The sequence below is a fragment of the Macrotis lagotis genome, chromosome 7 (genome assembly GCF_037893015.1).
Source record: "Macrotis lagotis isolate mMagLag1 chromosome 7, bilby.v1.9.chrom.fasta, whole genome shotgun sequence".
NCBI lineage: Eukaryota > Metazoa > Chordata > Mammalia > Peramelemorphia > Peramelidae > Macrotis > Macrotis lagotis.
Window position 1 is genome coordinate 32,164,265 of NC_133664.1, and position 19,578 is coordinate 32,183,842.

Here is a 19,578-nt window from a genome sequence, read left to right on the forward strand (position 1 = left end):
AAAAGGTTCTGCCCTGAAGGAGTGGTACAGGTCAAAAAGCAAAAGCAAAAAACATAACTATCTCAACATCACACATGTAGAAAATAGCAAAGGTCCTCTGATTCAAAACGTCACACTTTTCCAATGGTCTGGTTGTTCACATGTTTTTTTATATGTCCTTATGTGTACACGAAAGTTGGCATGAGGACTATGTTTAAACTTTATTTAAAAGACATATATTCCTGAAAGACCAAATTTTCCTGATCTTGATTTAAAACTTTGAAATATTCTAACCTAGCCAAGGGAAGATTCCTTAGGATCTCATGTCTAGTTCATGGGATTAGTAGGGATTAGTAAAATAAAAATGAGTCTGCTAGACGTAAGTCATAAATATAGTAGATTCAGTCCCTTTGTTAGTGACCTCTCATACAGTCAAGTCTCATCATCTTATTCACCTTATTCCATCCTTCTCTCCTTTTTCTGGCCAACCATTTTCTTTCCTTATTTTGGGGCTAGAGAATTCAGAAATGTATCATTATACAATGTAAGTAATATGGAATTTGATGAATCTTTCTCATCACTGTCTCCCAAACTGGTGCCACTATATATGAAGGGCTATAAAATCATAATGACTGGTCTGGGATTATCCCACCAGTGCATTTCAAAGCAGGAATTGAACTGAAGTTTTTGTTACTCCTAGTAAAGCATATCAGTGCGATTTGTTCTCTATCATAGAACACTTTTTACCAATCCATAATGTAATCTACTCTAAGAGTGAGCAGCTGTTCTGCCCTTCAGCAAATACCTCTGGATGAGACTTTTGTTCTTAAAGTACTACTGAAAATGAATTGGCTATAATTTCTAACTCTTCAATACAAAGAAAAACCATAATGAGCATCTGTGGGATAAATTAAACCTATATATCCCATGCTATATGAAAAATATCTCAAAATTTAAGTGTGGATTTTCTCCTTGCTACAGAGAATTATGTTCATAAATCTGTTTCTTGAAAAAAAAAACCTCAGAGATTGTCCAGTCCAAGTTGAGGATACTGAATTACAGAGACATTAAGTGACTTATCCAGAGTCACACAAGTAATTAGTCTCAAATGCAGAATAAGTCTTATGATGTAAAGATTTTTAAAATATTAATTTAGTTGAAAAAAATCTATGAAAATTCAAGTCACCATGTGATTCAATGCTAGCTTTTGGAGTCATAGAATCTGAATTTAAGATCTGTTTCTCCTTTACAATTTTTTTGTATCTTTAAATAGCAGACATTAATTTGTATCTGAGTGCAAACTGCCTCCCCTCAAGAAAATTTCCTACAAAAGAATTCATAGGTCCACACTCTTCCTCCCACAAAAAATCCCAATTGGTATAATTTATGTTATGGAATTCTTAAATAGCTGCACTGGGGTTATATTGAAATGAGAGAAACAAATGCTCCATTGTGAGTGTGGAAATTTCTTTTTCGTCTATAACCTGTTCCACTGAGGACTAGCAAGCTGTTTCCAAGCCAAAGCCAAAAAGTGACAGTTGCAATAAAGGCTCTTTGCTGCTGGCAGTTGGCATGAGAATAGCTCCAAACTGCAAACCTGTCTTATCTCTGGACCTTCTTCCACCAGCTGCACCATGACCTTGATGCCAGGCTCCCAGTCATACACTCTCTCCTTAGGGGTCACTATTGCAGGTCCTGAGAGCTAAATAGGGATACAGGGGAATTGCCAAAATAAAGACATTTTTCTGTTATTTCAACTTTTGTTTTGGTAATACAGTGGTCCCAAGGTCCTTATTTGAATACTTTTATGAAAACTAGGTATCATAGCAGATAGAGTAAATGACCTAGACTCATCTTCCTGAGGTCAAATCTGGCCTCAGACACTTACTAGCTATGTGACCCTGAACAAGTCACTCAATCTCATAGGCCCTACTTTTCTTGTTTTCATCTCCCATTCTCTCTCTCTCTCTCTCTCTCTCTCTCTCTCTCTCTCTCTCTCTCTCTCTCTCTCTCTCTCTCTCTGTGTCTCTCTGTGTCTCTCTGTCTCTGTCTCTCTGTCTCTCTGTCTCTCTCTCTCTCTCTCTCCCTCTCTCTCCTCTCTGTCTTCTACACGAAGCCATCTTTAATGCCTTCAATAGTCAATGCTTTAATGTCTTCACTCCACAACTACCTAATATTTCATTACCTACTTACAGTTTTCTCTTTGTTATTCTACTCTGTTCATGTTTATCTTTAAGCTTGCTATCTCATCCATTAAAATGTAAGACCCTTAAGAGTAGTTATTGCTTCATTTTTAAAATCCCTCAAGGAATAAAGTTGAGTTGGAGAAGGAAACGGCTAAAACAACTCCAATATCTTGCCAAGAAAACACCAAATGTGGTTACCAAGATTTAGACCCAATTGACGTCAACCAAAGAGTACCAACAACAGCAAATAGGGGCCTTACCCACAAATCCTACAATCAGATTCATTCATACACTTCTCTAAAACTGATTCTTACTTCACATGTTAAGACTTCTTGATGATTCTACTTTCTTCATGGTTAAAATAACTGTTTCTGGGTCTACAGTTTGGCAAAAGTATTTCTGTTGGGACTAAAATGTTCACACAGGTCAGAGGGTACTATAGGGCTTTCACGCAAATGAATAGCTTCCTGCCACAAATGAGAGTGCTAGGAAGGAAATAAGAGTAGATGATGAACATGATTGCATGTTGTCATTCCATCATTTCAGTCATATCTAACTCTTTATGAGCCCATTTGAATTTTTCTTTTTGACTACAGATCTGATGTTCTATTCACTGAGTCACCTTGATTCCCTATGGTTGCATGTACTTGCTGACATCATTATTTGTCTTAACTTTAAGCATGCCTATTGCCTAGACCAGAGGTTCATGACCTTCTTTTGGTATCACTGGTAATCTAGAACCCTTTCTCAAAATAATGTTTTTTTTAAAAACAAAAATGCAATATATATAGAATTAAAAAGAAAATCAATTATAGTAAAACAGTAACAAACATTTATTTATTAATATTTATCAAAATCATGTGCCCCACATTAGGAACCCTCTATATGGAAGATGGAATGTAATTAGTTGGACAACTTGTATTGCTTATCCATTATTTTCTGGACAGATGATGCAGCTGGATCTAAAACTGAATGGAAAGATTAAAGAACTGTGATGAAAGGCAGCATTTATTCATCACCAACTTTATGCACTCTGCTAAGTGCTATACAAATATGATGTCATTTGGTAAAGGAGATAGATTGCCTTTAAGAAATAATAAAGTTATTTTAATGAATTCCCAAGTTTCTTCATGTAACAAAGATGCCATGGTCTTCCTTCTAATTTATTATCCTAGGCAAATTGTTTAATCTCAATTTCCTCAAGAAAAGAAAAGAGAAAAAGATAAGAAAAGAATAAATTAATGCTCCAAAGACTATATGATAATGATAATAATAATGTGGCTACTTCCTTCAAAGATGTAAGAAACTACTTCTGTCGTCTTCCTTCAGGGCTGCTGCATAAACACTAGAGTCTAATAATTATGGTTTGGACAAATTTATATTGGGGAAAGGGATCTCAGAAGCCATCTAGTTCTACCCCTTCATTTACAGATGAGGAAACTGAGGTTATATAAAGTTGAACTGACTTACGCAAGCTTATACAGCAAACAAACATCAGAGGCAGTATTTGAATCAAGTTCCTTTGCATCCAGAATGTTATTTTCCCTAGGCACCACACTGAGCATCAACTGAAGGACAGTGGAGAAGGACAAGAAAGATTATAAATAATCTAGTCAATTAATGTGACGAATAAGTTATAAGAAATGGATGACAAACAAGGAAATGAAGTAGGTAGGAAATGTCTATGTCATGGAATAAATGAATGACCCAATTAGATGGACTAATCATACAGTCAGAATGAAGAAAACCAGATGGACAGCTAATTCCATTAGTATTCTGGCAGTTCTAGAGAACATCAGGGAGAATATGGAGAAAAGTAACACAGTTTGGGCAGGCAGGGATAGATTGTTACATCTTTGAAGAAAGTGGGCCCATTACTGTTATTTTATATTCTTTGGACTATTAATTTCTTCTTTTTTCCTTTCTTTTTCTTTCCTATTTTTTTTGAGGAAATTGAGGTTGAGTGACTTACCCAGGATTATCCAATTAGTAAGAATCTGAGGTCAAATTTGAATTCAGTTCCTCCTGACTCCAGGGCCAGTACTCTATCCACTGTACTACCTAGCTACCCATTACATTAGTTTTTCCTTAAGGAGAAATAATACAACTTCATCAAGGTTATTTACCTGTGCTTTTGGATAGCCAAGTAGTCAAATGACTTTTTTAAAAAAGAATTCAGTTTTATTACTTTTAATTTCATATAAACTAACCATTATCAAAGGAAGTCATTCCATAATAAACAGAAATGAAAAATGGCATAATTGATAGAAAACTGGCCTGTGAGTCACAGAAACCTGGGTTCAAGTCACAGTTCTCATTTATAAAGTCCTTCACAACCTTCTGGCCCCAAACTTTTTTCTAGCATCATTATACCTTCTATTCCATACTATATAACCCAAACAATTCCTTCCCCCTTCTTTGCCCATCATACGCCATCTCTTGTCTTCATCTCCCATTCCTCCTTCCTTCCTTCCTTCTTTCCTTCCTTCCTTCCTTCCTTCCTTCCTTCCTTCCTTCCTTCCTTCCTTTCCTCCCTTTCTCTTTCTTTCTCTCTCTCTCTCTCTCTCTCTCTCTCTCTCTCTCTCTTTCTTTCTTTCTTTCTTTCCTTCCTTTCTTTTTTCTTTCTTTCTTTCTTTCCTTCCTTCCTTTTTCTTTCTCTTTCTTTCTTTCTTTCTTTCTCTCTATCTTTCTTGCTCTCCCTCTTTCAGTCTTCTACTTGAATCCATTTTTCAATGCCCTCAAATGTCAAAATTTTAATGTCTTCTCTCCCCAATTGCCATGCATTTCATTACTTACTCTTTTTCTATTTGTTATTCTGTTCTGTTCATGCTTATATATAAACTGGCTGTCTTTCTCATTAGAATTTAAGACCCTTTATTGCTTCATTTTTAAAACACACTGTATCTGGTAGAATTACATTGTCTGGCACAACAGTAGATATTTAGTAAATTCTTAATGTTTGATTAGAGCAGACTGTGTGATCATGGGCAAGTCACTTCACCTTTTAATCCTTGGAGAATTCTCTAAGATTGAAGGGAAGACACAGATTTGCATTGGTAGAGGTTATCTCATTTATATATCCCAAGTCCATTCCTACCTATTGCAAGAATGACTTGTAAAAATGTCAAAATAAAGAACTGATGGAAAGCTGCAACATCATATGCAATGGCTTGTGCTTGAGAATAGTTGGTTCCCTTAAAGGGGGAAATATTGCCCTTAATTTGTTTCCACTGTTTGGGAGTAATCCCTCTAATCATTGCCTGAGCCAAGGGAAAATTCAGACTCAACCCTGTGGCTTAAATGATCACAAGTCCCAATTCTGTGAAGCTGAATTAAAAGGATTCTATTACATAGCCACAATTAAACACAAATAAGAGAATGCAGTATGATTTCTTTTAAAAAATTTTCCTCTGCATCTCAAACTAATTGCATTTCTGGAATATAGGATAGTTACTTCTCCATGAGAAGCTTTGTGGTCAGAAGTATGATAAAAGGTAAAGCAGAGAAATTTAAGCTTTTGGACATTAAACCTTCTAAACCCATTGCCTATATGAAGTTTGAACTGAGAAATGCTGATACTTTGAGAAGCTACAGGCATAATCATTTGGATGTCTCTAACCTAACATAGCTTTTGGTGTAAATGTAAAATCTCCTATGAGATTAGGAAAGATATGGACTTAGTTATCACTAGAAACAGTGTTTTTGCCTATTCTGAACCACATTAGGTCTTTCACTGTTAAAAAAAATGAAAGATTTTCTAGGTTCATAATAACTTCTACCATAGAGAATTTATGGTTCAAGACATAAATACTGGAAGCTCAGAGAGGAGGCTGCTAGACATACGTGTGGGCCAGAGATGAAATGACTGGGAAAGATACCATGGGAGAAACGACTCAGAGAAAGGAAGATGGTCTAGTAACACTTTCTCTTTATTTCTTGGCCCAGAATCCCTTTCAATGCAATACTGCATTGAAAGTGAGCATTTTTCAAAAACCTGCCTGTGGGAAGAAGGGATACTTCTAGTTGGTCACTCCCAGTGGCTTGGCTGTAAAATATCACAGACCTGTAATAGCATCTCAGTAAAATTCCAGGAAACTCTAGGTGAGTTTGGGGAAAATTCTGGTTTTTCAATAGCTATTTTCCTTTCTTGGGAGGTTTATTTTCTAGACTGAATAGATGCCTCACTGATGCAAACATGTCATCTAAAAATTAATACTTTCCAGCCATATGTATTCTAGTTGAGTGAATGTGGGATGGGGAATGTTGGTGTTGATTCATCACACACCAATCACTAAGTTCAATGTGATCCTTAAATGCCAACTATGGTGACTTCCATCAAATGACTTTTTTACAGGATATCTTCATTAATACTTACATTTTAGGTTTGGTATTTTTTCATAATAATTAAATAATAAAAAATTGCTGTTTAAAAGTTTCACCAAGAAGGGCACTAATGAGAAGAAGGGAGAGGAAAGGAAGTATGGACTAGTGGAAAAAACTTGGGATTTGAAGTGACTTTAGATGATGATTTTTCTGCTTACCACTTATGTGGCACTGGACAAGAAACTTGACCTCTCTGTGGCTATAAATGAGAGATTTCTGTCCACTTTCAAATCTATGACACATATATTCCAAAGGGATAGGAATGGGACTGTGATTTCATTGCCACAAGGAACAGCACTCTTATCATTCCTGTTCTGAACTTTCTCTGCAACTTAAAGATTCATTGAGCTCCTTAAATATCTACTGCCTAATGTGATGGAAGTTTGAGCTGCTCATAGACTTTTATAATGTGTGATATTGTTTGTACGGCTCTTCCCTCTCATTGTTGTTTGGTTGTTTTAGTCTTGTCCAATTCTTTGTAACCCAATTTGGGATTTTCTTGGCAAAGATACTGGAGCAATTTGCCATTTCCTTCTCTGGCTCATTTTATGGATGAGGAAACTAAGTCAAACAGGGTTAAGTGACTTATCCAGGGTCATACTACTAATCACTTCCAGAGACAAGATTAGAACTGAGAAAAATGAGTCTTCCTGACTCTGGACCTGATCCTCTATCACTGTGCCACCTAGATGCCTTCCATCTATAGATATAGATATTTTAGGCTAGAAAAAAGACTGGGTGGGGTGGGTATCTTTTTAGGGGTGGTTTTATTTGTGTGGCTCTCCATAAATACAGATCATAGATGATTTTAGTAGAGACTATAACTTCTATAATTTCTTCTCCTCTCCTTGAACCCCAACCCCCCCAAGAAAAATATTAGCTGGTAGCCAACTCTGATGATAGGCATGTCTGAAAATAACTAGTCTAGGTTAGTAAGACAGTTATATTGCAGTCGTCTTGCTGTTGAATTGCTAAGTGAAGGCTTTTCCAGTTCTATAGAAACTGCCTAACTGGTACCCTCCCCATAAAACCTTGAGAAGCCAGGTTCATCACTATTTCACAAAGAGACTTTAAAAAAAAGAAAAATTCCTAGCAGAGGAATCTTTGAATTATTTGTGAACATTCAGGAGACTCTCTGCAAAGAAAAGCATATCAAGATTATTCAACAGATACCTCTCTTATTGCTTGATTAGCAGGCTCGTGTTTGCAAAACAGTTATAATTACTATCTTAAGAGAGGCGCAATAAGAGAAACAATAAGCAAAGTAAGCCATCCTTCTTGTTCCAACCCCTAAAGAAAGTGGTTCTACATTAGGAAGCCCTTCTTAGAAACTTAAACTTTGGATTATTAGCACCAAAGAAGGAAAATTTTATCTGTACAGATAAAGCTAAGTTTCCAAATGGAGTAGCTCTTTCTATTGTCACTATCCATTAAAGCAGGTGTTTTGATGAAGGCTGGTTCTTGAAAGTCATGAGAGGAAGAATTTTTCTAGAACCAGGGATATCTTTCTGGATCCAGTAGAGGGAACCAATAAGACCAAAGAGGGTATGCCTAGGAGGTTATGAGAAGTCATCAGCAATTAAATATGTTTATAAAATTGATGGTCACCATGTCTGCCTTCATTTTTCTAGAACTGCTGAACAACCAGGTCAAGAGAGTTAAGTGTAAAATCTAGTGGCAGAATTTTTTCTTGAACAAATCTCTCTCTCTCTCTCTCTCTCTCTCTCTCTCTCTCTCTCTCTCTCTCTCTCTTTCTCTACCTCCCCTCCCTCCCTCCTTTTTTCTTCTTTTCTCTCCTTTTCTATACCTCTTTCTCCACACACACTCACAAATACAACATACACACATGCATTGACATTGAATATATTGAATTATATTATATATGAAGATAAAGATATGTACATATGTGTGAGGCACCTTACCTAGAATAGAAGATGGGCATATCAACTAATATTATCTGGGTTAAAGTTCTGTTGAATGGATTCTGTGACTCTGGGCAAATCCCCTAAATTCACAGGGCCCCAGGAAATGCCTTAAGACAATCTTAAGTTGTGGAGAAAATCAATTTCTCTAGGCATTGGGGATTCCTTCTTCATGAGTTTCCTACATTAAAAAACTCACAGGTCTGATCTAAAAATATACAAAAATTCATAGATGGAACTATATTAATATTAATAATAGTAGTTAAAATTTATATGGTTTCTTCTATGTGGTATAATATGTGCTTCCCACAAATGTGATCTCCTTTGATTCTCACAATAACTCTGGGAAGTAGATGCCCATTTTAGAGCTGAAGAAATTAAGTGAACTGCCAAGTTCACAGAACTGAGACTGAATGTGAACTTCAGACGAGGTACTCTATCCATTGTTTTCCCTATGTGAATATAGAGATACATATAGACTATATGTGTATATTTCAATAAGTTGATCTTTTAAGTCAGTGTTGAATGGGTTCCTCTTTTCTTTTACAAAGAAACCTCTCTCCCATTATTGCACATATACATCAGGAAAGGAATCAGTCAGTTACTTAATTTAAATAAAATTAAAAAAAATTAAAGTCATGATGTTGTGGAAAGGAAGAAGGAGAGAAATATGAACAAAACAATCTTTTAAAAAACCCTCATGGATATGAGTCAAGAATAAGAATAAACCCTTATATTGTTATTGTGTTACGCTCCATTTTTTTTCTTGTGTTTTGTCAAAATACCAGGAGTACTTGTCAAGAGTATTATATTTAACCAAGATACAAATTAGGGGGGAAAATTACCAAGCATATAGATTACATGGAAAATTTATCATGGGTGATTATGTATATGTGAATATGTGGATATATTTATATGTATGCATACACAAACATGTATATCTCTCTTTCTATTTATTGATCTCTATCTATCCATTCAATATTCATCTACTCATCTATCAATCACCTATCTATTTATATGTAGTTGTGAATATGTATATTGTATATCTATATTTATCCAACCATCCATCATCTCCATCTATCTAGTTATCTATCTATCTATCTATCTATCTATCTATCTATCTATCTATCTATCTATAAATTGTGTTTATATGTTTATACATCCATTTATCTCTCTCTCTCTCTCTCTCTCTCTCTCTCTCTCTCTCTCTCTCTCTCATCTATTTATCCATATGTGTTTGTGTGTGTGTATGCACTGGATGCCTATGTTTATCCATCCATCCATCTTCTCTCCCCACCAATGATCATCTGAGTTTTATATTGTATTACATAGTTGATAGACTGGATGTCTAGATAAAGGTAAAAAGCACTAATTTTTTCCCCTTAATTCTTGGTTATTTTGACTGCAGACAGTACCGTAGGGACACCAGCAATATCGACAACCACAACCGTGGAAATTCGAAAGAGCAGTGTTATGACAACAGAGATCACCTCAAAAGTGGAAAAGATCCCCACCCCTGCCCCACCAGGCAACAACAGCACATGTCCTTCGGCAGAAACTGAGGAGGAGAAGGCCAAGCGGCTCCTGTATTGTTCGCTATGCAAGGTTGCTGTCAACTCGGCCTCGCAGCTGGAGGCCCACAACAGCGGTGAGATGTAGCAATTTCTGTTCTGTCTTAACAGCTCTGCAATTATCTTCCTCAGAATAGATTAGAGCTTTTTGTGGCAGGGGACAAAAAGGTGGCAGAAAACTGGCAATTACAAAGGATTCATTAACCATTAAAGAATAAAAATGACAAGTGGGATGCCATTTACATCGGGAATAGGAGGAACGCTAGCGTTTTACAAAGCCATGTTGTTGCTGTTGTTGTCGTCATTGTTATCCTGCATAAAATTCATCTTTTGGAGGTGATGCTTCATACAAAATTACCTTTATGTCCTACACCAAGTCATTTGACTTTAAGGGATTCTCAAAGGTTGCCTTCTTTTACGACAATCCACTGATTTGTTCCTCATGAAGTGGCCATCATCGCCAATTCTACTTGTCTCTAAATTGTTCATGTTTATCTTAGTTCACATGACTTAGAAAAAATTGCAAACAAAGTCAACAATGATTGATTTAGTTTCCTGAGAATCAATGAGTTAACTCTAAATGTTAAGGTGGCTTTTGATCTCATATGTTAAGACCATCCACATTATTGTCTCAATATAGAAAGATCACGCTTTAGAGTTTTAGTTGTCTTACTTTATGGATGCCCTAAACAAAATTCTATTGTATCTCTGTCAGTGTTAGACAGAAAGTAAACATATTGAATTAATTCATACTACTATGTGGTTGACTAATACTCTACTCAATGTCTCCCCAATTATAGAATTCAGATTAAGACCTGGGACAGGGCCCAGAAGCCATTCAACCCAACCCTGTCATTTTTAGCAAATGAGAAACCTGAGACCCAGTGAGGTTAAGTGATTTGTTCAAGGTCACATGGATAGTAAGCCTCAGCATTGGGATTTTAATTCATACTGATCTTTCCTTTGGCAGGCATCACAAAATGGGTCTTGGTTCATGCAAATGAATTTCTAGTCTTGGTATTGTGACACATGGAAAAGAACAAATGTAGACAGAGCTGTACAATTTTTTTTTCAGCATGACAGTGATTATATGAGGAAGCCAGTGCTTGTGTTGGTTCATTCACAACTTTTTATGAAGCTATTTGGGATTTTCTTGGCAGAAATATTAGCGGTTTTTTCCCATGTCCTTCAGCTCATTTTATATATGAGGAAACTGAGACAGATTGGATTAAGTGATTTGCTCAGGATCATCCACTAATTAGTATCCGAAATCAGATATGAACTTGGGAAGATGAACCTTCCTGAATCTCAGACAGATGTTCTTTCTACTGCACTACCCAGTTACTGGGCATAGTATCCTAAAGCTGCGCTCAGCAGATCCAGACTTCAATCCTTGCTCGTCTACACATCTAGTAAGTCACTTCACATCTCTTACTTAGTCTTAGCTTCTTTTTTTGTAAAATGAAGGAGTTAAAGAACATGTCCTCTGAAGTACCTTCCAGTTCTATATCAAAGAGCCCATAGTCTAATGAATTATTTACTTTCTTCCCATACCACCATGGCCATTTAGAACTGTCTATCTTAAGGGAGTTCCTCATTTCTTTGAGCCATAGGTTTCCCCTACTCTCAATCTATGATTGTATTTCTTCTCTTTATTTTTTTTTCTGTCCCGTTTCAAAATAGTCATGTAGTACATTGCCTTGGATTGTGAGAAGAAATCTTCCCCAGCAACACATTTTCTCCAATATCTTATGAAGAATGGAATTCCTTGGCCCTAATTACAATGAGAAAGGAATCCTCAATGATATTTGGTATAAACCCAAGATTTAATGGACCAACTTTTTGCTGACAGAAAGATGCCAAACCAATCAGCATATGCTAGCTATTGACTTTGAAAATCTAATGCAGTAATTGCCCAGGGAGACCAATTCTTTTAGCCCTTATCTGCCTTCTGCATGTGAAGCTCTATTAGAATTCACTGAGAGTTCATAGGTTCAGGGGCAGAGATGCACAGAGAAAATTTGGCTCTGAGTCAAAATCTATACTCTACAGATGCGTGGTTTATATTCTTGTTGCACCAAAGAAACTGGAAGATAAAAAATATTGGAAGTTCAATTATTTCTCAAGAAGACTGAACCATTCACTGCTCTAACATGATAACATTAATTTTAGGGAGAAGATCAATTCACCCAGCCATATTCTGAGCAGATAAATAAATTGTATTCTTTGGGTCTGAAGTTAATTTCTAAAGGAAATAGGAATCAATCCCCAATTTTCCTCTGCAACATGTGATTCAGGTACAAATAAGAAAACCAAGTTGCTTTGGCTCTCACTCTTAAGATTAAGAGAGCTTGAGATGGGAAATGAACTTGGTATAGGGGACTCTGGATAAGGAAATGCCTTTTAATGGAGTTCTGCTGGGGTGGCTAGGTGGCACAGTGGGTAGAGCACTGGCCTTGGAGTCAGAAGTACCTGAGTTCAAATCTGGCCTCAGACACTTAATAATTACCTAACTGTGTGGCCTTGGGCAAGCCATTTAACCTCATTACCTTGCAAAAACCCTAAAAATTAATGTTCTGCAATTCCTCAGCAATTTATAATCATACAGATATGATTATAATACTGATAAGTTAAATGATTTGTCCAGGATCACATAGCCAGTAGGTACTGGAGGTGAGACATAAACTCAGGTTTTCAAGACTCTGAAGACATTCCATCCACCCTTCAAACTGCTCTGGGTGAGTAATCAGGATACTCACACTCCTTCTAAGTTCTAAGATGTATGAATTGGTTTCTTGGTGATTTGGGACAAGGAAAATAATCTCTCTAAGACTCCCTCAACCTTAAAAGAGAGATCAATCCATTTATCAAGTACCTATGTAAATCATGCCTTATGGCAATACAATCCAAAGATCTGAGACAGTTCCTGCCCCCAAAAGCTTATATTCATCCAGGTTAATAACCTATCCCTCATTTTTCTCCAAAGATTTTTCAGAAGTGAAAACTATTGCCCATATTATTGCTAAAACAAGGACAATTGATCAGGTCCTCTTCCTCTCTTTTCATGAATTTTATATGTTTTGATGGGGATTTTTTTTGCCTTTTCAGTTATGGTCATTTGTTTCCAACTGAAAGAAATTTCACTAATTCAGGCTTCAATATATTGGGCAGAATCTTGGCTGGAATAGCTTTAACATCTTATCTAGAAGGAAAGCTTTGCTAAGCAAATTGATGAAATAAGCAAAAACTTGAGCTGGAAAGAGCAAAGAACAAATTATTTTCAAATATTAAAAAAAACTTTGTATATTTGCTGATAAATATAGAGTCAATAAGACCTGAGTTCAAATCATGACTCACAGACTAATTGTGTGATCCTAGGTAAGTCACTCAAACTCTCTATCTCAACTTTTCTTTATTTAGTAATATCAAAAATAATAATAACATCTATCTTTAGGGATGTTGTGAGGATCAAATGAAATACTATATGGAAAATGTTTTGTAAATCTTAAACTGCTGTAGAAATATTTGCTATTATAAGCTAATTACAAATCATTCTTTCTGCTCTTTAAATAAATTCCTTTTCTCCCCCTGCCCTTCCTCCCCGAAGTATATATATATTTTCCTTCACATCCAGAAAACATGTCCTCCTTTTCTCCAAAGGCTGAAATTTGTCTCTACTTTCAAGCCCTTTTTTCAACAATAAATCTTATTCAGATCTCTTAACTGAGGATGACCTTTCCCTCCTTAATTTCTTTTTATGGACTTCTCTTTAACTTCCTACCATGCCATTTTGCATCTTACTTATCTGTCTACATATTATCTCTCTTACTGGATAATAAATTTTCTTGACAGCAGAGTCTATCATTTTTCATCAGTGGTCAGTTAGTCATATACATAATATTTACTTAATAAATAATTGACTTGCTTAATGTTTGTTGAAATTAAAATTTCATGTTACTGTGCATCCAGGGACTTAGCAGAATATTTAACAAATTAATAAAAATTCATTAAATGTCTACTCTTTGGCAGGCACTGTTCAAGAGTATTGGGGATACAAAGGCTAAAAATACTATTTGCTCCCCTCAGTGAGTTTACTTTCTATGAGAGAACAATCTAATTTATACTGCTATAAATACATGCAAGAAACACACAAAACCAAAACATTTAATCTTTGTTGGAAAGACATTAAAAGACATCAAGAGGAGATTGTAAAAGGCTGCTTATAAAGGTTGGGACTAGTCTTGAAAGGAGTCAGGGATTCCAAGAGGAAACATGAAGGAGAGAAAAGTTTCTAAACATGGGAGACAAGTACCAAGGGACACCAAGAGGGAAGACATCGTTTCATAAGGTGGAAAGAGTCTGTATGACTGCAAGGTTTCCAGTGGAATCATGCTACCATACTTTAATGGTGATAGAGTTAGTCTACTTTCTGCTTCCTGATGGCAGGGGATCATGGGAATTGGAAAGTTGAAAGAAGAAAGAATTTGCCCCTCCAACTTCTAATAGCATCACCTCCTGATTCTCCAGATAACTTTTCCATCTTTGTCTTTGATCCACTCCACCATAGTTCCTTTCTATGCTGTCTTTTCCCTATAAGAATATAAGTTCCTTTCCTTTTGCGTGTATTTTAATTCAAATGTTCCTGATAATACATATTTAGTAATTTACATATATAATATATTTTAATATATATGTAATTTATAATACATAATTTAATATATATTTACATATAATTTATATTTACTATACAATTTAATCTCCTCTTCCCATTGACTATATAACCAATTTATTTTGAGACATTCTGAAATGCCAAAGTTTGTCATAAAACTTTAAAATCTTTCTTTCTGCATTAATTATATTATTACTGTTGTAATAATAAGTACATTAAGAATATTGCACTAGGTCCATTGTTAGTACTGCAACTGTGCTATAATAATCAGTAACTTATTCATCACATTGCCCATATTTGTATAGCAGATTAAAGTTTGCGACTCAATCTCCTCCCCTCAAGGCAGGCAGTTGAATTTTTATCTCCTTTCTATAGATGAGTAAATATAGGCATGGATGGTTAAGCAACTCACCGCCATCCTATTCTAGAACCTCATTGCTTCTTGTGGAACACATTGGTCCAAGTTCCAACTTGTGAACCTAGAAATCATCTGCTTACTTTTAGATTTAATCATGGACTCCCCCTTTATCTCCTGGGCAATGATAATAAGGACCACTGTACTGACAAGATGTTGCTCATGACTCTTAGTTGTTGGGGCAAAAAGTACTAGATTTGGAGCATCTGAATTCTGACTACTGTTTCCCAACAGTGTGACTGTAATTTATTTAACTTACACGGGTCTTAGATTCTTCATTTATAACATGAGAGCTTTGGACTCGAGATGTCTTAGGGTTCTCTCTCAGGTGACATAGTAGACCATCACCTTGCTAACCTTGAAGTCAAGAAGATGTGATTTCAAATAGAGCCTTGAATACTTATTGGCTATATAATCCTGGGGAAGTCATTTAACTGCTATCTACCTCAGTTTCCTCAACAACCACTCAGGATTGCTATGTGGATTCAATGAGATAATATTTGTAAAGAATTTTGAAAAGCTGAAAGCCCTGTATAAACACTAGCTGCCATCATTATTTCTATTGTTGTCCTTAGTGTGCTATAGTGGTTAGCATGCAAGGCTCGGACATCAGATAGATATGGATTCTGGTTCCACTGTCCAGAGCAAGCCTTTGACTATCTCAAATAAATTCTGAGGATTTAAAGGAATCAATTGGACTAGCATCTATTAAGTGCCTATTACGTAAGGTGCCGAGGCTACAAAAAAAACTTGAAGCAATTGCCATGGAGTTTACAAATTTACCTTTTCAATATTTAGGCATGGGTACTAAGTCAGAGAGAGATTGTGATCCTCAGCAGCAAAAAATCTTTCCCATTCCTTAATTTCCCCCATTCCTGTTCCTTCACAACTCTTTGCCTGTGATTTTTCCAATTTTTTTCCCATTGAGACAAAGCAGCATCTATGCCTCTGACTTGTACACAAAGAAGTAAGACTTTTTTTTTTCTAAATGATAAAACAGAGAAAAATGGAAGAGCATCAATGGGTCTACATGCTAGACAGTAGGAAAGCTATAGATACGTCTCTCTCATAGGTTGTAGATTGACATTGGCCAGTCTTAGTCTATCTTTGTCTCTGTGTCATTGGCAGAGATTCAGCCATAGCTGTCACCCTGATTGATTACCTTCCAGAGAGCTGGGAGCTCATCCCTTTTGCCCAATGTTTAGGTAGAAAATGTCTTGTAACCATTTTTTCTGAGGTATGGGTTTTCAAGGCAGTGGAGATGAATTACTTCAGTGGCCTTCCATTGTCTTTTCTAGTCTTTTAATAAAAACACTTAAATGCCTTAGTGTGTCCTTGGAATCTGTTTATATATTCCCTTTTAGAGGTAATCAGTTTGGGGGGATTAGATATCAGAGTGATTTGGAGCTGGTTAACTTCATTGCATGTCACTCTATGAACTCATGCTCTGAACAGGGATGAGTTATGGCACATTATTTCTCTTACTTAGTATTTGTAGTTCTGTCATGTTATGATAGATGGGGTCATCTCTGTGTACTTTCAGAGACAGAGCAGGTTTTCTTTTTGAGGTCATAATGACTGCTTTGTACCTCCTTTTTCCCTTGGCCAGAGAGAAAGGAAATTAGTATTTAGGCAGGAAATTGATAGAAACCCCAGAAACCCATCAGGCAAGGGAGGTCTGTCTGACTCCCAGGTCAGCAGTATATACATTATGTCACTTACCTGTCCCTAGATAGGAAAATAAGACTCAGACATCTAATTCCAATAGAGTGGGGGGGGGTAGAGATTTCTAGCAGGTGATCTGTGTCCAAGCAAACAAGCAGACTCCCAGGCCAGGAAGGGGAAGATGACATCGTACTTTGAGTGATCAAACTTTGTTGATCAAGGAAGACTGAGAAAATAAAAAATGGGAAAGGCTCAGAGCGAGCAGCATCATCATTAGCACAACTATTTATATAATACATATTGTACCAGGCGTTGTGGCACATTTTTTAACAATTACATTCACTTATAATTATTATGATTGCCATATAATTATTATAATTAGAATAATTTACAATTGTTATATATTTGATCCTCACCTGAGAGGTAGGTCTTATTATTATAATTTTAATATAGTATAGTACTATCACATTATTATTGCAATAATTTTTATATTTGGGGAAACTGAGTCAAACAAAACTTAAGTGATGTGACCAGGTCAGGTCACAGAGCTAGGAATTGTTGAGGCTGGATGAACTCAGGTCCTTCTGTCTCCTGGCTCAGTGATGAAATCACCATACCAAGTCCCTCCGGAACTCTTAAGAAGTAGCTGGACACAAAGGACTTTGGTTTTTTTAAGGTCCAGGACCAAATTATAGTCTTTAGAACTTGAATAAATTCTTGAAATTCTTTTCTCTTAGTAATTAGGATATCGTTGGGAACATCCAATCTACATTACAGACATTAGATGATAGATGTTTAACAGATGAAGTATATTTTCCCTTAAAAGTACTGGTTTTAAAAAGGTGATCAGGGTTGGCTAGGTGGTGCAATGGATAGAGCACTGGCCCTGGAGTCAGGAGTACCTGAGTTCAAATCTGACTTCAGACGCTTAATAAATACCTAGCTGTGTGGCCTTGGGCAAGCCACTTAACCCCATTGCCTTGCCAAAAACAAAAAAAAAAGGTGATCAATTTTCTTGATCAAGTCATCAAGGCTTTTTAACCCATAGCATAGTGCATAGTACTAGTTTTCCAATATGTGTGTGTGTGTGTGTGTGTGTGTGTGTGTGTGTGTGTGTGTGTGTGTCTATACACACACACACACACACACACACATATATATATATATATATATATATATATATATATATATATATATAAATGGGTGAGGAGATGGAGTCTATGCATACTAGTGGACTCTTTCCACTTTCCTTTCTTAGACCCTTCCATTTCTAGTCTCTGCCCATCATGCTCTTCTCACTAAAGAACCCAGGAATAACAGTACACCTGATCTAATGTTTGTATGCATTCAACTCTCCTCTGTTGAACTGGCCAATAAGAACAGATAGAATCTTTGCATTCTCAGCTCACCTCATACACTGCCATCCATTCTCTGATACTTACTGCTTCTTCATTTGCTACCAGAGATACTTCCTTTATCTTTTACTCCCTTATTTCTGGCATGGTGATGTTCTAGATGCTAAAATTTGGCATCAGGTGACTCTCTGGATCACCAGAATTAGACTGTATTTGGGGGTGAAAGTGTTCAAAGAAGTGACATGGAAACACAGTGTTTTAAGATTTTAGAGGAGGGGCACCTAGGTGGTGCAGTGGATAGAGCACCAGCCCTGGAATCAAGAATACCCGAGTTCAAATCCGGCCTCAGAGACTTAATAATTACCTAGCTGTGTGGCCTTTGGCAGGCCACTTAACCCCATTGCCTTGCAAAAAAAAAGATTTTAGAGGAACAAGGGGTCAGTCCTTACTGAGTGTTCATGGGCCAGATAAAATTTCAGTCAGGACTTGATTAATCCTTATGATACCCATTGAGTATACAAACTGAGAAAAAATTTGCTTTCTCAGAAAACATGGTAGGAATCCAACACTATAGATTGAATAAGACCTTTCCAAAGTACTATTTTTAGAAAAAAAGCTCTTTTCCTACTCATTTATTTAAAGTTAAGTAGGCTGAACTTGTGCTAAAAAAGCAATTAGAATAGATGTTTGGGAATGGCAGGGGTTTTCTAAGGGCTTATTTGAATACATTAAAGCATCAGTTAGCCAGCATTCAAGTACCTGGAAACACTGGGAAACTGGCTTTTTTTTTTTTTACTTCCTTTAAAAGGTCAGAAATAGAAATTAAAAAAAATCAAGGAGAGTAATGGTGACCCAAAATATCCAAGATTCTAACCTCATAAATTATCTAAAGGAAAATACAAGGCTAAAAAAACAAACAACCAAACTTTAGAGGGTATCACTACAAGTCTACATGGGGAAACCCCATCTAGCATGAGGCACAGACCTATGTATTTCACACTTAGAGAACTTGTAGTAACAAAGGTTTCAATCATACTCTTATGCTAATGGAAAACTGAGAAACCAAATGGAATCTAGGCAGCAAGAAGCCCTTGCCATAATATAATCTCAAGGGAATTAAGAAAAGTATTGTTCAAGGGGGTTCAACCTGAAGGATACTCAAGGCAAATATAATCCCTTGTCTCCCTAGTGTTGCCAAAAATGAGTTCCCTAGTTTGTTTTTTGAGGGGAAGAAGGAAGTCCAACGAGGCAGCATAAATCTAAGCAGTTTTATCATCTTATTATCATGGTCTCTAAAGAAAATATCCTTTTGGGAATCTGTTTTTGCAATTCTCAGTATATATGCCAATAATTTTCATTTAATTAGAAAATCCCATTTTTCTTTTTTTCTTCTTTTGCAAGGCAATGGGGTTAGGTGACTTGCTAAAGGTCAG

The 19,578-nt window shown here is 36.3% G+C and overlaps 1 protein-coding gene across 6 annotated transcripts in view; it reads left to right on the forward strand.

The window, feature by feature from the left end:
* Positions 1–19,578, forward strand: part of ZNF385D (zinc finger protein 385D) — a 978,888-nt gene that overhangs the window by 945,226 nt on the left and 14,084 nt on the right. For all 6 annotated transcript variants that reach the window (XM_074195714.1, XM_074195715.1, XM_074195716.1 and 3 more), the window contains one exon: positions 9,879–10,118. In XM_074195714.1, the coding sequence (XP_074051815.1) occupies positions 9,879–10,118 (240 nt within the window). The remainder of the gene's footprint in view (positions 1–9,878; positions 10,119–19,578) is intronic.